Consider the following 21,476-nt stretch of genomic DNA (forward strand, 5'->3'; position numbering starts at 1 on the left):
TGAAGACCTACAATAAAGCTGTGTAATTATGACTTTTGAATGTAGTATTTTCACTTGCACCTGAGTACTTTCTCTGTGTTGCAATGCTATTTTTGGTTAGGTACTCAGCTAAATACTTGACACTATAGCTCTAGTGGAAATTAAGAACTTGCATTTAGATACTGAACTGCAATGCTATTTTTTGACTACTACATTTTATAAAGCCCCAACATTAAAATGTCAGTGATTACCTGATGAATAATAAATGCTTTTATGTGATACTTCAAGAAGTTACTTTAATTTCACATATTTAAAAAAGAAGAAGAAAGAAATTCAATAAAGTGGTGCCTTATTTTTCTTTCATACCACCCTGATCTTCACTTTCCCTTGTTTGTCTCTATCTCTGTCTTTCGTGTCTCGAATCCTGCAGCAGGACATCACCTGCTCACCTGGTCGAGGGGTTCATGCTAATCTAAAGCCGATTAAGCTTCTTATCTACTCAGCGCTGGTTATGTGCTTTGGTCCAACAAAAATACAGCACAGAGTTGGCTTCTTTGCCGTTCCTGCTGACTCTTCACAGCACTCCCTCACATCTGCTCTAACAACACCACACTGGCTTTAATATCATGGCTCGTAATTCCTCATGGCTAAAGTTTTGAGAACATGTGGCTTTCGATTCAGATACACACGTTATTAGCGGATTTAGTTTCAACAGGATGGATAAAGAGTACCTTACAGGTTATTATTTACCAATATATCAACCAAAGAGATCAAAGGATTTTCCGACTTGCGCCCTCTGAAGTCAAACCTCATTTTAGAGTAGGTTTAAGTCACAAAAAGTGCATAAAACCAAAGAAAAGAACAAGTGAGAGTAACATTTGTTGCATGTTTCTTGAGAATGCATCCCGTGCATAGCTCCTCCTCAAGCACACACACATACTGTACACACATGTCCTTACATTGGGCATGTGAAAAGTCATCCCATGGCCATGTGAAAGCAGTAATACCTTAATAGGCCTTATCCTATTGGCTTAATAAGGAACCCAGTGGCACTCACAGCATGCCTCATGACTCAAGGTCGAGACAACACAACGCCATCATTGCACTGCTGTATGTCGTCTCTAATATCCTTTATTCGCGTATACAGTCAGCATAATCTCTCCTCTACACAGTCACACAAAGCCAAGAAAATTATTTGGAAAAAAGAAAAACAACTTTACATTGATTCAAATAAAAGATTCAACTTAATTACATTCTTTTAAAAAAGTAATTTTTCATCTTTTCTACGTCATATACAAAGTTATATACTGTACATACACATATGTCAATATACAGATACTGAATGCACTAGGGAAATATCAAAGAGGATCTGAGATTACAGTACAGGGGTCAGGAACCAAGATTTAGCTGCCAATTTCAGGCCACAGGTTTGGAGTCACCCCATGTTTCTGAACTTCCTGATTCCCATGCTCAGTCTTGATCCATGTGTTGCACTGTTCATGCATGACTGATTCATTTAATTGAAAATTATACTCCATCTCAGCTGCTTATCCAGTGAACTGGAGTATAAATGGGGGCAAGTCAGAGGGGTTAATTTGTCTGCTTTGACTATAAAGTAGCCTAGACGGGTTAGCAAAAATAAAACATTGCAAAACCTGAGTTAAATATCTTCAATCTGCACCATTGGGTTCCATGAGAGGGGGGGATTGCATAGCAACCACCATCCCCGCCAAACTACGTGACAGCAAAATAAAGGAGAAAATTACATGCTTTCAATACATATAACATTTACTTGATTTATAACTTTGCACTTTTTTTGGAGAAAAAAATGCACAAAGTGTCAGAAAGCAGAACTGTAAACCTAATTAAAAACATGCTGGTGCAAAAACAAACAAAAAAACAAAAAACCATGCTGGTGGTTGTTTTACTGGGGAAAACCAAAACTAAAAACCCATCCAGCTGCTATTTATCAAAGTATGAATATGCAATATGATCTTTTCACGTCCATTTCTAATGAGTTCATAACCAAATATATGAGTAGGCCTACAAAATAAATGCTGGTAGAAAAATCTCACATGTCTTTGATTTTCTCCTCAGGTGGGAGTGGGGTCAGTTTGTTCAGGTGGCGCTAGCTCAGCTCACTGTTTCAACCGCTGGCTCACCCTCCTCCACCTTGATGCCTTTGCCCATGGACTTCATTTTGTCCATGATGTCAGTGAACGTCTCCTTCACTGTCTTCTCCAGGAGCCAGCCCTCGCTCTCGCTCTCTGGATCCTCCGGATTAGCAAGGTTACACAGGGAGCTGTGGACATACTGCATGCCCACAGTCACACTAGCCTGCAAGGAACAGGAACACAGATCTGATAAACTTAATGTGAAATGTAGCCATGCCACATGAAAGAAAACGTTTAAGAAGGGAATTTATTATACACTTGTGCTACAATAATTTGATTGAAATTCCAGTTTAATCAGAAAGATAGAAAAATGATATTATATGAAGGAAGACATTGAATTGAAGTTAAACAAATGTTGTTTGCGGTTTAGAACATAATATTATCAAGACAATTAGCTAATTATCAGAGGATATCTAGACAAAAATCTGTATTCTCATCATTACTGGAAGTTTCAAATCAGAGCAAAGGAAAAGTATCACCATTGCTCAGCTCCAAATTAATGGGCCTGTTCTATTCATCTATAGTTCCATATTTTATTCTTGGACTATACTTAAATACCATTGCTTGTTTCAGCTAAAAAAAAATTTTTATCTTCTACTGGGTCTCGGTGCTGCATGATGCATGATTTTCTCTGATTGGCTGCCCTGCCCAAGCAGAAGATTGGCGTAATAGGCGGTGTTCACTGACTGTGCTGTTTGTGTGGGATGCCCACATTTGAATATCCCCTCTTTAAGACATCACACAAATCCAAAAGTATAAAAATGGAGCATTCAGTGCAGATGTGGGATGACCTCATTCTTATAATTCCGCTATGTAGTTGTCTTTAATTTAACAAACCAGGTATAATAGGTCCACTGTAATGCATCAGTTGTACGTAGTGAATTTTAGCACTCATGGATGCTAAAAATCTGCTGCAGCATAACAATTCTGATTACTTAAGCTGAAATGTAATTAATAATGCTCTTTCAGATAATTTAATAAATCCTTTAATTAAATTTTAAAGCAAAAATGGAAAATATCTGATGTTTTCCAGTGTAATAATATTAAATTCAGAACTCCAGTTTCACTAATAATTAAAAAAAATCTTCAGCTATTATTTTGAATATCTTCTAAATGCTTAGAAATGTTTGCATGGTTTTTATAAGTAGGACATGAAAAGATGATACAACTTTACATCTTTCAATAAATGTATCTGAGTCAGAAATTGTGTAATATACTGCAAATATGTTGTGTTAAGGCAAATATTCAAGCAAGGAAAATGAAATTAGGAGCTTTTTTAAATTCTTGAAGTAATCTATAGCCTATAGGGCTAACATCTCATTAGGACAGTTAAGATCCAGTTACTGTAAATGGAGACATCAGATCAGGAGATCAGACTCCTGGAAATAAGTATTTCCTTGTCACCTCTTGCAGATTAACCCATATGTGTCGGCACAGAGATGCTTGCGTAACTCCTCTTTTAAATCTAGGATTCCTCCGAGCGTGCATCTGATTAGCTGAAGCTGTGTTTTTACAACAAACAATTGTCTGCTGGATTTCTGGAGCAAAGATGTTATCTGTATGGCTCTATTTACTGTCTCCTCAAGGTGATGCAGGAACCCAAACAATTTATATCATCGCTGTGGTCACTGGCTTCAAGGATTCACCTGTACATGTCTATTTGTTCTGCATAATCATAAGCAGATATTTTGGCTTTACAAACAACCACAGATGTTGGCAGTGGAGGCCAAGGAGAAAGTAAAGAGAGGAAAGAGGACACACATGGCTGTTACAGGATTTAGGTAGAAAGTAGCAGGTGAGAAACCGCAGGTGAGCTAAACCGTGCCAAAGGTGGCACAGGGTATCTCGATAGTAGGGCAGGAGAAAATATATTTAGGTAAAGAGGATAGCGGTGTTTGGGAAGGAGATGCAGTAAGTGGGTATTACTGATAGCGTGGGCAGACTGTGGAAAGAAGGGAAGAAGCAGGGATGGAGGAAACTGATGGAAGAAATGCCAACTAGGTCAAGGCTTTGCATGTTTATTCACCTGACTTCCTACTAGCTGGACATTAAAGACTTTCTCTCAATTTCAGTCATTTAACTGAAAATGATCTGAGGAAAAAATGCAGAACAATTTAAAAATGAATAAAATCTAGTCGGATACAGGTACAATATTTGTGACTTAAGAAGGCTGTTGTTACTTTTATCTGCTGACAAGGGAAGCTGCGGTCCTTAATGTGTGCAGGAATGTTATAAGTTGGTATCTATTGTTTTAGGCCCACTATGCAACTGGAGCAAATGTGATGAGGTAACTCGAGAATTTCAGTAAAAAATAAACTGAGAACTGATTTTCCTTGAAGAAAAAATCAACATATTTAGTTCCAATTGTTCTTCAAAGTGCCTCTTGCAAACTGAAATGTATTGCTAGGCCTGTTAGAGACTGTCTAACCTACTGCATGAAAGTGAATTGGACTGAAGTCATAGGTTAAGGACAGAAGGGGAGGTTAACCAGTTGCCAGACTAACCAATTTGTCTTTGTTGATATAAAAAAAAATGGGAAGTACTGCTAGAAAACACTTAGACACATAAATATCTCTGATTTGTCAGATCGAATAGGCTGAATTATCTGTATTATTTTTCTGAACATAACAATTTTCCAGACTATTTCTCATTTCAAATGAGGCTTTTCCCTGTTCAGAATTCTTGGGATGTTAAGCCCATTGGGAATATGGGAAAACATTGTCTGGTGCCCATTTACCTATCAGTTGTTTCTATTGTAGGCTCCACCAACAGATTTCAAGGCTAGAGTAGTGCTCCAAAGAACTCTGTATTTCTGATTAAAATGACTAACACACCTGCCTGGCTTCAATTTAGCTATCAGCAAGGTTGTTGCTATTTCTAGATATTGATATGCCAAGACCAGCTGTTTGTATCTTCAAACAAGCCTTCCACCAGTGGACATGGAAATATATACTTTTCTGTAATAGTTGTGACAACAACAATATTTTGTGCATTAAGGTCACTTCTGCAATTGGGGTATTTAAAAAAAACGCCCACTACAACTGAAACACTCAACAGCTCTCAAGCAGTCCCCTCTATTGTTTATTTTCTTTCCATGTGAATAGATTAATGAGGACATACTGTTTGCAAAACCAACATTAGACAGAGACAATGTTACAGTAGAAGACTTAATTAGACATTTATGCACGATCTCCATTCCTCCATGCAGTGGATAGTGCATGGGATTGTTCTAACTTTTAAATGAAGTTGAAAAGAGCTACATTTTCCAACTAAGAAGTGAACATTGTTTCAGTTAATATATTTAAGTAAGTCTGTGGCACTGACCTCCAGCATAGTGACCAGTATCACCAGGGCTCCGATGGTGTTCATCATGCCACCATAGTAGGACAGCAGGGCATCGCGGCATCCCCGCTTCCACACGTTGAGATCCTCTGTGTAGTGGTCATAACTGTAGTGGGCAGTGTTGTTGGTCATCTGTGCCTGAATGCAGGGTCTGGGGGAGCTGGGGTTACAGCAGCTGAAGGGCACTCCATCCATCAGATACTGGCCATCAACATTACTGCCAATGCGGCTAGGAAGAAGAGGAACAGTAAAGGGGAAGATGATGTTGAAGGCCAGGAATGGGCTGTTACTTGAATTAGCACACCTGTGTTAGACTTCCCTTCGTTCAGATTTAACTGGAATCCATACATTACTCCAGGTCAAAAGTTGTTGTATTATACTTTGCAGTACAATCTTACCTTGACAATAAACAACATTAAATCAGCTATCCAACCTCCACAAAGCTAGCCTGAATTGGCATTCAGTCGTCAGCTAAAATGTTCCATCATACACTGCTGTTTCAAACTTTCTCAAGGAGTACATATTAAGGTCTGAACAACTGCGAGAAGCAAGAAGGCAGGCACTCAAACACTGAAATTAGAATCACTGCTCAGTCTGAGTAGCTGATCTTGACTATGATTGAGAGTAGTAGGTCAATGGAAAGACAAGTGTAATTGGATCACAAAGAACTGGGGGGTGTCAGATATGTATCCGTTATTGCAAGAAATGTCACCACCTACTTGAGCTTTCCGAATTATGACCCAGACAACTTGTTGGTCAAAAGCACAGAGACTTTATGATGTAGAATAATTCTGGAGTTACTGTTACTAAGAAAGTTGGCAGTGAATGTGATATCTTGCATGTATAAGTACAACAAAAACCTGTAATGGCACCACAACAACACTGACCCCAAATGCTGCCCAATTAGAAGGCTCTAAAGCATAGCTGTTTCCTGTTTTCATGATAACGCTGTTGTCCTTAGTTTATGCTAATGTGAGCATCTCTGGCTACACTTTTTTTGACTGGCAGTGCTGTTATTGGAGTGCTGCCATGTCCTCTGCTGATTGGACAAGACACTGGTTCATGAAGGACAAGACACTGTAATCCTGGAGATTAAACACTAATTATGTCCCGGCACACAAAATTGTTTACAAAAAGTTAAGTGGTGCTGGTTGGCCGAGACATAAACAGGCTAGTGTAAAGCTTTCTCGTGGGACTTGACTGTATCTTTTTCTGCAACCATTCACTAAAGTCCAGATCTTCACATATAAATGCCCCCAGATCTCTTCTCTGACCCCAAGAACACATCTCTGCTATGAACTATAGCAGTCACCGTTTCTGCTATGGTAATCCTCAGTGGATGAAAGTAAGTATTACGCCTGATCTGATCTACCTTCATTTCAAATCCACTTATACTGAACTCTAACTTTGCACAGATCACCCCACCTCAGCAGCTTGGTGCACTTAGGTTCAACGGCAATCCAAACACATTCATTTTACTTCCACATTAAATAACTCTGCAACTTTTAAGGCCAACAATAAAGGATTTAACTTTTTTTTAAAAAATCTCTGTCACTTACTCTTTGACTTCCTTTGAGCTGAAGTCCAGGTAGCGGTTGCTGACCCACTGAATCTCAAACCAATCTCTGTAGTTGTCATTTCCACAGCAACGAAACTCAATCTGCATCAAGTCCAGGGTCCTCTTCATGTAGCAGCGTCCCGGTGTGTCGGTGTCCTTGTAGTACCTCATGCCGTTCCTCAACCCTTCAGCCAGGGTGAACTGCATAGGGATTCTCATCAAGAAACACAGCACGGCCGTGACAAGCAGCAGGGCGTTGAATCCTACACAGAATACCAAGTAGGTCTTCAACATGGGCTTCCACTTTGCAAACTTATCGGGGTCCAGTGAGTCATAGCACACTTTGCCTCCAAAGACGTTGATGCTGCAGGCTATTAGACCCATGAGAATAAGCAGATTGGGCAAAAAGTGGCTTTCATTGTTGTCCATAAGTTCAGAGCGTTTTCGCAGCTCGATCTTGAAGAACAGACCCATGCTGAGGACCAACACGCCGGCCAACACAGCAAACCAGTACATGAACCAGACTGTCTGAGCCAACTTTACTCGCTTTTTCAGATCAAACTTAACTGGCAACAAAGCCATTCTTCAATCTGTGATGTGTCCTTGCTTGTAAAAAACACTGCAGGAGTTCCAAGATTTCCACTTCGGTTTAGATAAAGTTCTTGAGTATGCTAACCTGCACTTCCCTGTTTGTTTGTAATCAGTATGTCCTCTGGCTGGTCCGAAAGAACAGAAGAGTCAGCTCAGACTGTAATCCATCCTATGGCAAAAGAACCGCTATAAAGAACTCAGGAGAACAGCACCGGATCCTTATTTTAAAGGTTCTTCTGCACCATTGAGTCCTAAACTTCAGTGTTCAAAAGGGTTTATTTCTTCAAACCTTTACAGGAGAAGCTAATGTTGCGTTCTCTCAAAGAGGTTGAGGATGGCCGGGGATCCTCATGATTAAACTCAAAGTTGCAGTACGTCATGCTAAGCCCCTGTAAGCACCCTGATCCAATTTACAGAAGATGAGCCTGATCGTAAGCTGCTGCCAGGGGCCATAATTGGTTTGAGTGTTCATGTGGTCATGGTTGCCTTGATCAAACACATCAGGAGCAGCACAAGTTTCAGCAGATGGTTGACAAAGGTAATGGACATGACAGTAGGGCTAATGATAAAGCCTAATCATTCATAGGTATGGGGTCCACAAGCTCAACACAAACCAGATGTCTTCACAACGAATCAAAAACACTGAGTTAATAAAGCCCCACTATGACTTTACTTTGGAAGTAATTGCTTAATAAATCAAGACCAAACTGTGACAAACTGGACAAATTAAAATTTTGCTTAAACATTATTAAACATGAAAATTCAGTGTTTGCAGTAAACGTTGTCTGGCAAGCTGATAAAAAATATTCTATTGCTTTCATTGATGTTCTTGTTGTCATTTGCTATCTTGGCAGTTAGAACCAACACAGTGTCTGGCACATACACGAGCCAGATACTTATGCTGATCAAAGCCAGGCCTTTCCCTGAACGGTCTATTCTTCTTTCTCCTTGTGGCTGGATGTGAGAGCTGCAGTGTTGCTAAATGTTTACCAAATGCAATTGGAACACTGAAGGCCCAATCTCCTGATGCTCTTTTCACAATGTCTTTCATCAAACCTTTGTGCGTGTTTAGCGCTGTCTCACTAACAATATTTATGTGTTATAATCATAAGTTTGCAGTTGTCATAGACATGAATGTCATGCTAACACCAGGTATTCAATGATTTATTTAAACTGTTGGCCAAATGAATATTTCACAGCACTACTGGTTTATTCAGTAGTGTCTTATACTGCCTACAACCTGAGTGAGCAACGATATTTTTAGGAAGCAGCTGCCAAAAGCTCTTTCTTCTCTACCCCATGCAGTAACTCTTGATAATGTGACACATGTTTAGCAAAAAATACTCTTTATTGCGCTTAATTTCAAAGCTGGACTGTCCACTACATTTTATATTATGAGATATTTGCTGTGATTGTTTTAACTACATTTATTAAGCCATTTTATTTTATTTGCTTTATTAAATTTTAGGAGCCATTTAACTCTATATTGCCGATTTATTCTATTATCTTCCGTTTTTCCATAGCATTCTATTTTGTTTCCTTCTTATTTTTTGGATTTTTAAATGGCTTAGACTGCATTTTAAATAAAATACAAACACAGAGATCTTTTCTTTTCTTACTATTTTTCCCCCTCCTCCTTTATTTTGTGTAACTTGCATTACCTTTGTGGGCAGGAATTTTAAAAGGCAGAGTCGGTATAAAAACAAAGCCTGAACTATAACAGACTTAAAAATAAAAAATCTCAGACTTGGTGTCTTAATATTTTTGTGTAATAACAATTTACTTTCTGTTCCTTCTGCAAGAAAACCTATATAATCTCTCAAAAGATGCACATTTTACATTATCTGTAAACACTACTCCCATTTTCCCCCCCACATATTTCAATGCAAAAATTATTCAATATAAAAATGGTTGAATTAATTATACCTGAACTTTATGGTCATCAGAAAACACATTTTGAGAGCACATGAAAGCTAGAGCTCCTTCAGTGTTGGTCAAGTCTTACTGAAACTTTATCAGTAACTTAGTAAGAAGGGTATTTTCAACAGGGTGCTCTACTTTGTTCTTGGGTCAGTGACTAACCCATGTCCACAAACTTGTTTTTTAACTGCATATTACCTGTTCTTCAGTGCAGTATTTTTTTCCCTCTGCATGGGAGTTTATGACATAAACAGCTACACAAGGGAATACCTATTGAGTACTCTGAAATATGGCTGGTGAGGTTTTCAAAGACATCCAAAGTTGGATCAGACTTAACCAGTTTGATTTCCTGCATTGCCCAAGTAGTGAAAACATCCCTCGTGATATGGATGGTGAAATTCCACAGCTAAACGCAGACCATAGATAATGATTGAGTATGTTTTGGTCCCTTTATACTCCCAGATCTTACTCTTCCTCCCCTTATGTACCATTTTTGATTTTGCAAAATGTCCTGAGTTAATCCCAAAGAGGTACACATGCAGTATGAATTTCTGAATACTTCTTCTGTTTATACACCTCTTTATAAATGTGGTGAATAGACTCAAAACTTCATATAAGCTGTAAAAATCTGATAGCTATTGAATTGGAATAATAACATGAAACTGAAAATCTTCATGTTTTGGTCTGTTAGGTAAAACAAGTGATTCTGAAAAGCTCAGCCTGTCCCAATACCAAACTACTTGAAATCTGACTTTGACCCTAGACTCTTAAGAATTAGACTTATTTTTGAGAAAAAAAAACAAAAAAAAAAAAAAAAATAACCACACAGTAACAGCCCAAATTAAGTGAATTTTTATTTAAATATATTAATGAAGATTATATCCATGAAATAAAATGGACATTAAATGTGCATTCTGGCCGCAAGCAGTTCATGTAAAATTTCTACTATCATTTGTTTTAGTGCATTAGGTCATTAAAAGTCCCATTCTAGGAGTCCCAGTTGGCTTTTCTGTCTGCTTCTGGAATAACAGTCCAGTTTGGGGAAGGTGTCCCAGCAGCAAGCCAGTTGAAGTCATCCACCTGAGTCCAGTTGTTTCGGGCCCGGTCCAGCCCAGACACAGTGAAGTCCTCTTCCAGGGTGGGATAGGACCATGTGAACGGGGCAAAGCTCACTCCGTGACAGTCCTCTATGATGGCTCGGCTGGTGACGTGCAGATACACTTGTGTGTCGGTTGTGTTGTGGGTCCGCAGCTGCTGACAGGGAAAGGCCAGCACGCTGTTTCTGCAATTATCTACAAAAACTGAACTGGACACCGGCCCGCACAGGATCTCACAGCTGTCGATGTGTTTCAGGTGCAGCGTGCTGGGGGAGCCGAACAGATGGACTTTGCAGTTGGTCAGGTGAGTGAGAAGCACATCTCGTTTTTGGATCTCTTCAGCCGTCTTGGTCAGAAACTCACTGGTCATGTTGGAGAAGCCGCACTGCTCGGCGGGTGCTGCTCCATCCACCTGGGTCCTACCTGTCTCTGCAGGTGTGCCTTCATCACGGGGAAGGGGATGAGCATCTTGTGCAGAGGATTTATCTGTTGCCTTGGTGCGAGTTCGAAAGGCAAACTTCTTCCTGGGCAAAGCCTCCTCTTTGGTCTCAGACAGCGAGGTTTGGAGTTTCTGGAGAGCAGCCTGGGCTTGCCTGAGCTCGTACTGCGTTAGAAACTGCATACTGTCATTCAGAAACTTTTGCAGCTGGAGAGTTTTGGTCGTGGCCTCTTCTAGTTTCTCAGTCACCACAGCGCGCTCAGCTCCGGAACAGCTGGACAGTAGCTCCTCTATACACGCCCGCTCCCTGTTGAAGGCGATGGAGAAATACTCGCTCTTCTCCTCGGCGACAGAATGGCTCTCTTTAGCCTCCTTCCTCCGCTCGGCATCCTCGATCCTTGCCTGGTGCCGCTTCTGAAGTCGCTCTTGTATCCTGGCCGCCCCACTTTCGCCAGAAAAACCACTTTCCTCGTTACCTTCAATCACCGCTGCCATATTGTCGCACTGATAGTTGTGTCGGAAGTGATGACCCTCTTCTTCGTGACTTTCGCAAAGCCAACATATGCACTGTGGCACACCGCCACCTGCTGCATCGGAGTTTTTAAGCTAATTTTAAAAACTATATATATATTTTTTCTTTTTCAAAGATGAAATAAAACCTGCAATTTAACCACAAAATTATATAATTTCTTCTACATTTGGTCTCTTTATAAGCTTCGACAGACTTCTTTACCTTTTGAACAAAATGAAACAAAATATTTGAAGCCAGTGACTGGCTAATTATAGCAAGTGAGCTTATTTTAGCCTCTGTGTAATAGAATATAGTATTATATTAATATGTATGTGTATTATTAATAAAACGCATTTAATGATACTGCTAGACCAAAATGTTTCTTTCATCATTTTAAAGTAAAACAAAATAAAGAACAGTAAATACTTGAACATTTGCATTATTTATTTAATTTCTTTTTATATTTCCATTCGTTTTATATTTATATATTTCAATGAAATATTTATATATTTCAAAGAACCTTTTAATTTTTTTTTCATATCACCTTCATTTTATCTACCCTGCTCCCTACAGTTTACCCATATTTATAGTGTGGTTTTTGTGAAACACATTACAGATATAGACAACAAATAAATTTAAATAGCATGCCATTTATTCATCTATCGTTTACTGTAAGGTCCCATCCCCCTGGTTGTGCAGATTGAATGAATCAAAAGTAAAAGTAAATAGAGCTATAAAAATGTTAGATAAAGATATGAAAGTAAATATCAAAGTATTAATATGAACAGCACACAGTATCTTAAAGACCATTTACAATAAGTGTTTATGTATAGAAATATGAGGTATTTACACTGAACTTCTTTTTTAAATAATATTTTCTTTAACGTTTTTATAATAAAGACATCACATACAACACTAGAAGGTGGAAGAAATATTATTTTTACTCGAAAGTGTGTGTAAAATGCGATTGAATTACATATAAAAAAACAATAAGTGTAATAAATGTAAACGCTTTGCTTTCTTATAAAGTCTGACTGCTTTCTGAATACGAAATAGGCTTCTCAGCAGGCAACTAGGCATACCTGAGCAACATCCAGGTGTGGCACACACAAAGGCCCGCCCTCTACTGTTGGCAGTGATTAAGTGTAATAACGTTTATCCGCTATTTATAAAGACAGAGCCACGTGTAATTATAATTCACATAAGCATTAAAAATAGTTTATTAATTATTTGCGGTTGTTTTTAAGGTTTCGTATTCAAATGCATGGAGCCATATGCAGTCGTTGAGGACCGCTGATTTCGCTGTGTGCACTACCCCAACAACAACCCGTGCGGTGATGGCGAGGAAACCCCGTTGACAAGGCACTGCTTTTTCATGACGGTGAGTTTCCCTTTGAGTGTATTATAATTTTGTGATAAAAATTTCAAGGAAAAAACACACACAACCTCCTTCCTCCCTTCCTTCAGGGAGGGAAGAGAGTTTGAGCGGAGAGAAAAATCTATCCGAGACAGAGCAGGGACAGTGAGAAAAATATATGAGTGGGAGAGGGAGAAGGAGGAGGAGGAGAAGGAGGGGGGAGCAAATTAAAAGTTGCCAAATGGAGATATTGGGTTTCAAGAAGGAGTGAGACAGGAGTAAAAGGGTTTGCCTCTTTTTGAGTCGTCTTTATGTTATGCTAATCGGGATAAATATTTATGGCTCGACGCGGTTTTAGCCCTTTTCGACGGATTCTGGCTTTCAAAATAGGCGTCGTCATCGACGCCGCGGCTAGCTAACCAGCGCAGGCCGATATTTAAAGTTAAAAATGTGGCGGAGCCGCTGAGTTAATGTCCCGAGCAGGACACGGACTGGGGACAAAAGTCCCGGGTTGAAACGCGTCGATTCGGCTATATCGAGGCAAAATGTGACGTTTTTCATGCTGGCAGACGAGCCACATAGAGGACAAATGAAAGCCTTCCCCAACAGAGAAAGAAAGAGCACGTCAGCGACGACGGGCGTTTTGTGCTGCTTGAATGCGATTATCACTCTCTGTCGATTCAGTCTATTTTTGGAAATAAAACTTGCAAGCTGTACATTAGCCGTGTTTTTGTGGGGCTTTAACGGCGGGGACTAGCCGTGGATTTGCGTCGAAGCGCACGTGCTGTGCTGGATTTGCTGGTGGTTGTGAATTTGAGCTCGAAATTAGGCAAAAAATGCAACAAGAAATACGCCAGAAATATGCCAGTTTGATCAAAACTGGCATTAAAGATGCAAATCTGGCGATATCGAGCTAGATCACATTTTTTTAAAGGTTATTATTCTGGCCAGCATAAACAGCTCGTCATTTCATTTTTAATGCAGCTAACATTACAATTTGAGGTGATCGCTTGTAAACGTTAACTTTTTGCACCTTGGATTTAATTGGATAATATAGATTTTTACAGCCCGTATTTGATGCCTTTTTTTGTGAAGTGTTTATGGCTTAGTTTGCGTTGTTTTTGTCTCGGAATCTCGACATGGTTTTCTGTAACAAGTTTCGAAGGATAAATGACACTCGTTTGCTCGACGAGAAAATGTCGTGTTATTTGCTGTGGACACACACAAAAAACAACCGTGATTTTTCCAGCGATTTAAATCGCTCAAGCGGTCGTTGTTTTTGCTTTAAACTCCAAACACGGTCCGTGTAAACGGCCTAATTTGTGCAGCAGCCCTGTCCTGTCTTTGTTCTCGCTCAACCAAAGATGGAGGCTCAACGTGGCTCTGCTGTAAAGACAGCCTATGGCATGGTAACAGCCATTTTGTAGAGTTGCAGTCGCCTTTCATGGGAAAACAAAACCTACATTTCCCCAGTCACACACACACACACACACACACACACACACACACACAGAGCAAAATAAAATTGAATGTGATACAACCATTTTATTCACATGCTCTATTAGTGATTAAATGAGTTTTTTATTATTATTATGTGATACAGTAAATAAAGCAGCCACAACCATTTACTTACAGATATTGAATCATTTAAGTGCCATTAAAAAAAAAACAACAACCCCTAAACCCCCAATTATTAAGTAGCACCAAGCTGACTGACTGACACAACATAAAGCCAATACCTCTTTCAATGGAGAGATGAAACCCAGAACATCAACCAGAACTATAATGTATAAATGTTGCAGGGTGGGGTTGTTTACACTCAAATACTCTTTTTCACTCTGCACACTGGAAAGACAACCAATGTGGGACAGCAGAGAAGCTTTATGGGTGGGAGTTTGTCATAGCTAAGCATTTGTAGGAGGGGATGAAGGCCATTCTGTCCTTATGTACTGAATAGCAAATATGTACCCCCCCCCCTCCCAACTTCCTGTCCACACCCCTGTTTCACACTTGAACCATTCTTTTATCTAGCACCTGCCTGCACTGTCTTACGCCCCTTATCTGACATACATGTCCAGTTATGTAGTTCTACTAAATGAAGTTTCTCACTCTGCAGCCCAGCCTTTTGCAGGAAAGAAAGGGTGTTAAATGACTGAGCCCATGCTTCCTGCTGGAAACCTGTGAGTGAAATGTCTAAAAACATGCCAGCCATTTAGAGCTCAAGCACTTCTACTTTAGAGTAAAACAAAAACAAGTTTTTTTACTCCACTGTTCAGTGATTAGACCTTAGCGTGTCCCATGTCCTCATCTGATGGCCTTCCATACTCTTTCAGGTGTCATGGATGATGATGACGATCGCCGTCTTCTGGATATTTTAGGGTAAACGTTATAAGATTATAAAATCTGCACTAAGATTCGAGCTCTTCTTGCCACACCCCGGGCCATACAGTTTTATACTTGTGAATATATAGTTGCCTTTAAAATCAGTGCCACAACTATCTGCAAGATCTGTTTTTTTGGTTTTAAATCTTTCATTGAATAAGGGAAGTGAATATTTTAATGGTCATAAGCACAAGACACATGTAGTAAAGCAAATGTCAGGGAACTTTAAAACCACAGATAGTGACACAAATAAAAAGAAACTGCTAAAGATGTTGCTTCTTTATCTTTTTCAGAGATGTAGATGCGTTGAATGACTATCTCCATGGCAGCAACAGCAAGTCTGTGAGTGACACTTGGAGAATTCAGAGTTTGTCTGAATGACTTCCTTAGAAATGTTCCTTAAACACCAGAATTACCCAAGTCCATTCACTCGCTTGTCTTTTGTTCCTGCAGATTGAGGAGGATGATGTAACAAACGCAGCTTATGGGTCTGATGGATCCCTCTTTGGTAACGACACCGTGAGTATACCTATGATTACCTTGATCCAAGCCAAACCACAAGGACATTTTGTTACAGTTCATCATTAGGAGTGGATGATAAAATGGTAACGATAACTACCAGGGATAACTTTTCCTCAACAGAAATATGAGTAACGATTAATAAAAAGTCAATCGAACTCATTCCGTCCATTTTTTTGACAGACAAGACAAAAGGACGATGACAATAGCTCTACACTGAACCAATCGTGGTTGGAGCAGAGTTAAAGCCATGTCAATTTAGGTCGTCACACACATACACAGCACTACAGAGCACTACGTTAGAAGTGTGAGTGAGATAAAAGAAAAAATGTTCAAAACGTCAGCTACAGCATTACAAAACAAGAGCCCAAGTGTCCAAGACTCTGTTAAAGGGAATTCGGTGTTGTGGAGATATTCTTACCGTTTAAAGATCGACAAAGACACAGAGTAGCATGTTTCGACAAAGGCAGGTAACATCATGAATCGCTTTTAGATCTGAAGCAGTGCTATCCCAGCACAATGCACAGTTTATCTGCAGTTACCTGAAAAATACAGTGCACACACAGTACAGGAGTTTGCAGTTCTAGACACTTGTTTGCGGTATGACAGAAAATGAAGAGGGACAGTGATCTCACAACGACAGTTAAAAATGTCAAATTTAGGCTGGTGATGAAAGGACCTGATCCTCATTACCAGTCTCTGGGCTGTGGACAAACAACACCTTTTCCCAGCTGCACAGGAGTGCAGAGAGACAGCTGAACAAGCGGTGTCATACTTCACTGCCACATCGGATTTGTGGTCAAATCACGCATCTGACCCATATATAAGCTTCACTGTCCACTTCGTTGGAGTGTACTGCACTGGTATTGCCTTTTAAAATGTCTTTACTTGTTGCCTTGGAGCATAAGCAGACCACAGCTGAGTGGATATGTCTGGTTTGTTTATGCTCTGTTGAATTTATAGTTTCTTGAATTTGTACTGAGGGTATGTATAGAATTTTTTTTTTTTTTTTGGGGGGGGGGGGGGGGGGGGGGTGCTATTTATTTGTGTTTGAACAGTTTGAATATATACAAAATAATGAATACCGTTTGGTTTATTGAGATTTTATTTTGTATTAATATCTGTTATTTGAACTAACCAAAGAATTTTCAGTTTGTGTTCTTCTGTAACACTAACAGATACTTCTTTATTAACTTTGAAATACAATATTATATTAGTATTTTATATTCTATAATAGATAATCATGTTCAATTTTTGACAGAAAGCTAATAATATTTGAAATAAAATTAGCCTGATATCTTAACTTGGGCATAAAAAGAAGCCTTTGACTTTGAAATCAGATATGCAGTTCACATGCAAATAGTTCTCCATTTTCTTCTCTCAATACTTCCTTCAGACTGGCTCCAACACTGGCCTCAAAGATGGTTCTTCTACAATGGGTGAATTTGGCGAGGATTCGACCGGGGCAGGCCTCCAACTCTCTAGCAGTCTCTCGTTTATTGAGGATGAACTGGGGCCTGAAACCTCCCCTGGAGGGGTGGATCTCGGGGGAGAGGACCAGCCCTTTGACATCCTTCAGAAATCTCTCTTGGAAGCTGATATCACTGAGCAAACGCTGGCCCAGGAAGCCTTACTGGACTCGCAGCCTGCTCCCACTCTAGTGCAAGCTCCTGTTCCCTTCTCCTCCCCGCTGGTCTCGGGGAACTATGGAGGCGGGGTAGGTGTGGTAACGACTGCAACTGCTACGTTCTCTGCAGGCCAGTTTTTGCAAGGCATGCCATCACTGCCTAATGGTTCTGGTCAGCCAATCCAGGTGTTGGGTTCTTTTGGTGCAGGTGGCGGAGTGATGACTTTGAGTAGCTTAGAAAGATCACCACAGATCGTGCTAAGGCCAGGTGTTTCTGTAGCTCCAGCAGGGACAACAACAGGGGGGCAGGTGTTTGCTCCCACCCAAGGCCAAGTTGGCTTACCTTTCAAAAACATCCCGCTTCAAAATATCATCATACAGAGAGGCCCAGGAGGGACCCAGACTGTTGTCAGACCAATCCAGCCTAAACCCCTCCAACCGGGGTCTCAGACTGTCTACAGCCTTGGTCTTCAGCCCACTTCCACCACCGTGACTAATGTAGTGAACACTAATACTGCTGCTCCTGCAGGACAGTACACACCTAATGGCTCCATTGTAGTACAACCACCCCTGGAGCAGCAACAAGCGTCTACACTGACAAATATATCAGCCGGACAGTTCTTGCTACCCAGCTCCTTGGCTCTCACTTCATCTAGCACCATCCACAACGGGCCCATCAACCCCAACTCAAATCCCCTAATTACCAGTCAAAACACAGTGCAGATTGTTGCAGCGCAGAACTTCAATGCACCAACAGCTGGTCCACTAATTTTGAATCAGGGAGTAGTAAGCGGGAATCAGGTTGGAGGAGGTGTAACTCAGATGTGGACGGGAGTTTCTTGTGCGAGCTCCACCTCCGTGCAGACACCATGCGCTCCTGGACGTCTGACTCTGGTTGGCCCGGCTACAACAGGGATCTGCAATCAGAGCCAAGCGTCGGCTACTCCCGTGCAGCGCCTTCTAGTGACTCCATCCCAGAACTGTACTTCTCTGTCCCCTTTACCTGGTAATGTGACACAGCAACAAGACTACAGACAGGTATACAGATGGCAGTCTTTTTATTAATTTGCTCTCTCCTTATTTGTTCTCTCTCTAACATAACTTTTACTTGAAATTTTTCAGAATTCTTCATCACCTGCCCTCAAACAAGCACATGCCAGCAGCATCCACGGTAAAAGAGGCGCCAATGGCTTCAGTGTATAATATGTTTCAATATAAGCTGCAGAATTTCAGACTGATAAAGTTGCTTTGTTTGTGTGATCTCTTGTAGCAATCAAACCCATGGTACAGGATTCAATACTAAACTCTGAGGTATGTTAGCTGTTTGTTTTACATGCTTGTGTGTCTTTTTTAGGTGGAACAATCTAATGTAATGACATCTTTGGTTTTTACACTTCCCCATCATAGGTCAGTGCACAGAAGAGGCCTCTGCTTCCTACTCTTACAAAAGGAGAAATGTGAGTTTTTTTGACATGCCATCTGTCCTGTGTAGTTGTGCTTTTGTCTTTCAGTCATTTAACAAACTTGTGTCTTTCTCTGTTATTTTTAAAGGATTTTACAGCAGGTGAGGAAGGATCATGTTGCAGTTCAGACCCCAGATCGACGTCGATTCACTTCAGTTGATGACGCACTCCTGAGACTTATCCCGTACCACGTGTTCCAGGGGGCTCCACCCAGCCCGGACGAGTTCTCCCAGGGTACAGTCATGACAATACTAGATTCACCCCAAGTCTTTTATGGAATTAAAGTTGTTGTTTTTAATAAAAGTAGTGTGTTGTGTTTTGAATTTCCAGTGGATGAGGAATTTGAAGCAGCTGCAACTCAGGTGCTGATGAGGACACAGGGGATGGTAAACAAATACAGGCGACTACTGATGGTGGAAGCTGAGGTAGGTGCACGCGCTAGTTAATGACTAGATGTGAGGGATGTTAGGAAATGCACAGGGCTAACAGCATAACCTCACTCTTCTGTGCAGCGTTTCAGTCCGTCCTCAGAAATGGTGATGATCGACAGGACTTTCAACCAAGAGGAGCGCAGCACCTTGATACAAGACAAACGCATGGTACTAGTGGACCCAGGTAAAACAGAATTGGAGTGAATCCCATTGTGAACTAATATTCCCTTTTCAGTTAACTTTGATTTAACACTTTGCCCTGTCTGGTTTGTAGACAGTTTCTTGGAGGAGTTCTGTTGTGGGACGAAATCCAAACTTTTCCAAGTCCCTTCCCCGCCTCAGCCTATATCCAGCTATAAATGGAATGAGTCAGAACAAGGCTCTATGGAGCCACCATACAGGACAGACTCCCAGCCTGGTTATGAAGACCCAGGAGGGAGTGAGCCTGTAGGACCTGGCTCAACAGAGAGACTTCATCCACCACACTTCGAAAGCAAGAACGTGCTGGAAATGAAGAGATCCCAGCAACTCTACGGACCCAGCGGCATCAGCAACAACAGCCTGATTGCTGCCAATAGTTGCCCCCATAATAAACCCTCACCTTTCCCAGCATTGTCAGGAGGCCCGACAAACTACCAGGTGTCTCACCACCCTGTGCAGCCTCCATATACCCCTCAGCTCACCTCACCCCCTCACCCTGACACAGATTCTGCTCTTGAGGCGGCAGTCAACAGCATCCTGGAATGTTAAGATGTATAAACCATATTACACCCAATGTATGGTTTCTACTTCTTTTTTGTATGTGCATTTCTTTTTCTTTATGTCCCCTGTGTGAAGAGAGGCTAACTCTTCTTTCAGGTCTGTGTTCTTAGTGATACACAGCCATGTAGCATGTACGTAGTTTGCCTTGGGTTATTTTAGAGGAATTTTATGTTGAAGTCAGTTAGTCTGTAAAGGTGTTACGTGAACACATGCACTTACAGTTACCTATAAAGACCCGGGAATGTGTGCAATGCAATGTACTAACAGATGCAAAATGTTCTTTTGTTTATTTTACAGTGGTAAGGTTTGCGACTGAATGCAAGAGTGTCCCTCTCTTCACACACTAGTTAATACTTTTTGCCAGTTTATTGTTTATTCCCCACCCCACTACCTATGCCGAACAAGAGGGATGAGGAGGAGGGACTCTGTGCCTAATTGTAGGTTTTTATATGGAAGTGTTTACATGAAGAAGCTCTAAATATCAGAAAATCCATTTATTTCTGTTCTTTCTACATCTAAGCACGCAAACAGTTGCTTTTGTACAAGTAGTTCATGGTTGAGAGGTGTAGATCTCCTCACATCTAAGCTCAGTAGAGATACCTTCAAACAGGCAAGTTGCACTAAACATACTGTGGCCTATTTCAGGAACTATATAAACACAAGGCTTTAGTCAATATGCGGTGTATGCTGGGCTGAACTGGATGGACACGTCAAAGAGAACCAAAATCTTTTTGCCTGCTTTTGTGTTTTTGGCTGCCTGTAACAAGGACAACCTCTTAATCACACTAGAAGCCAGTTAAACTAGTCCCATTGACACATATGGTAGTGTTACAGTGCTTTTTTTGTGCTTAAGTCACCTTTTTCATTTTCTTTTGTACCTTAAAGGTATGCAAGTCCCGACACAGACACAGGACATATCTGTAGATCTTTGCCACCTTCATCATTTCACAGTGAGTTTGTGTCTGTGGAGCTACGTCCTCAGATTGAGGAAGAGATGTTAAATTTGCTGAACTTTTTTTTTTTCTTTTAAATGACATTGAAAGAAACAGGACTGTTTTTGTTTGTTGTTATGTGTTCCCCAGCGTTGAGAACGTGACAATACTGTCAGCAGTTTAAATGACCCAGGAGGGTCATTGATTGTATGTATGTTTGTTTGCCTTTTGCATATAATTATATATGAATCATATCTTTCTCTCTATGCTTTACTACCCTGACACGTCAATGTGTGTGTGTGTGTGTGTGTGTGTGTGTGTGTGTGTGTGTGTGTGTGTGTGTGTGTGTGTGTGTTAATTGGCAACCATACACACTGATTTCCTGTAGTTTG

The 21,476-nt window shown here is 40.6% G+C and overlaps 3 protein-coding genes across 6 annotated transcripts; 1 reads left to right on the forward strand and 2 right to left on the reverse strand.

Moving 5' to 3' along the window:
* Positions 1–1,114: 1,114 nt before the first annotated feature.
* Positions 1,115–9,107, reverse strand: prph2a (peripherin 2a (retinal degeneration, slow)). The gene is made up of 3 exons (XM_080872576.1): positions 7,055–9,107; positions 5,478–5,724; positions 1,115–2,316 (listed from the first exon to the last, which is right to left on the reverse strand). The coding sequence occupies exons 1-3, from the start codon at positions 7,633–7,635 to the stop codon at positions 2,113–2,115; spliced, it is 1,032 nt and encodes a 343-aa protein (XP_080728702.1). The 5' UTR covers positions 7,636–9,107; the 3' UTR covers positions 1,115–2,112.
* Positions 9,108–10,405: 1,298 nt separating this feature from the next.
* tbcc (tubulin folding cofactor C) lies at positions 10,406–11,645 on the reverse strand. Its single transcript, XM_080872575.1, has one exon. The coding sequence runs from the start codon at positions 11,593–11,595 to the stop codon at positions 10,552–10,554; it is 1,044 nt and encodes a 347-aa protein (XP_080728701.1). The 5' UTR covers positions 11,596–11,645; the 3' UTR covers positions 10,406–10,551.
* A 1,044-nt stretch (positions 11,646–12,689) lies between these two features.
* Positions 12,690–21,449, forward strand: bicral (BICRA like chromatin remodeling complex associated protein). Of its 4 annotated transcripts, none has more exons than XM_080872570.1 (13): positions 12,691–12,992; positions 15,085–15,148; positions 15,302–15,347; positions 15,644–15,692; positions 15,804–15,869; positions 17,266–18,534; positions 18,619–18,667; positions 18,767–18,807; positions 18,904–18,953; positions 19,048–19,193; positions 19,290–19,384; positions 19,472–19,574; positions 19,665–21,449. In XM_080872570.1, exons 3-13 carry the CDS (start codon positions 15,307–15,309, stop codon positions 20,138–20,140), a joined length of 2,385 nt encoding a protein of 794 aa, XP_080728696.1. In that variant the 5' UTR covers positions 12,691–12,992; positions 15,085–15,148; positions 15,302–15,306; the 3' UTR covers positions 20,141–21,449. The 4 variants fall into 4 exon arrangements, with proteins under 4 accessions (XP_080728699.1, XP_080728696.1, XP_080728698.1 ...); XM_080872572.1 differs by lacking the exon at positions 12,691–12,992 and adding an exon at positions 13,012–14,377; XM_080872573.1 differs by lacking the exon at positions 15,085–15,148 and having other exon boundaries at positions 12,690–12,992.
* The last annotated feature ends 27 nt before the right edge of the window (positions 21,450–21,476 follow it).

Source organism: Rhamphochromis sp. 'chilingali' (genome assembly GCF_963969265.1).
Source record: "Rhamphochromis sp. 'chilingali' genome assembly, chromosome: 22".
Taxonomy (NCBI): Eukaryota; Metazoa; Chordata; class Actinopteri; order Cichliformes; family Cichlidae; genus Rhamphochromis; species Rhamphochromis sp. 'chilingali'.

What these genes read in the sequence shown, in the direction of transcription:
- prph2a (XM_080872576.1), bottom strand. Translation starts at nt 7,635, where the DNA reads ATGGCTTTGTTGCCAGTTAAGTTTGATCTGAAAAAGCGAGTAAAGTTG. An exon ending in AGCTCAAAGGAAGTCAAAGA is followed by an intron (nt 5,725 to 7,054) that starts GTAAGTGACAGA and finishes TCTTCTTCCTAG; the next exon opens with CCGCATTGGCAGTAATGTTG. An exon ending in TACTGGTCACTATGCTGGAG is followed by an intron (nt 2,317 to 5,477) that starts GTCAGTGCCACA and finishes TGTTCCTTGCAG; the next exon opens with GCTAGTGTGACTGTGGGCAT.
- tbcc (XM_080872575.1), bottom strand. Translation starts at nt 11,595, where the DNA reads ATGGCAGCGGTGATTGAAGGTAACGAGGAAAGTGGTTTTTCTGGCGAA.
- bicral (XM_080872573.1), top strand. Translation starts at nt 15,307, where the DNA reads ATGGATGATGATGACGATCGCCGTCTTCTGGATATTTTAGG. An exon ending in AGCAACAAGACTACAGACAG is followed by an intron (nt 18,535 to 18,618) that starts GTATACAGATGG and finishes GAAATTTTTCAG; the next exon opens with AATTCTTCATCACCTGCCCT. An exon ending in ACATGCCAGCAGCATCCACG is followed by an intron (nt 18,668 to 18,766) that starts GTAAAAGAGGCG and finishes GATCTCTTGTAG; the next exon opens with CAATCAAACCCATGGTACAG.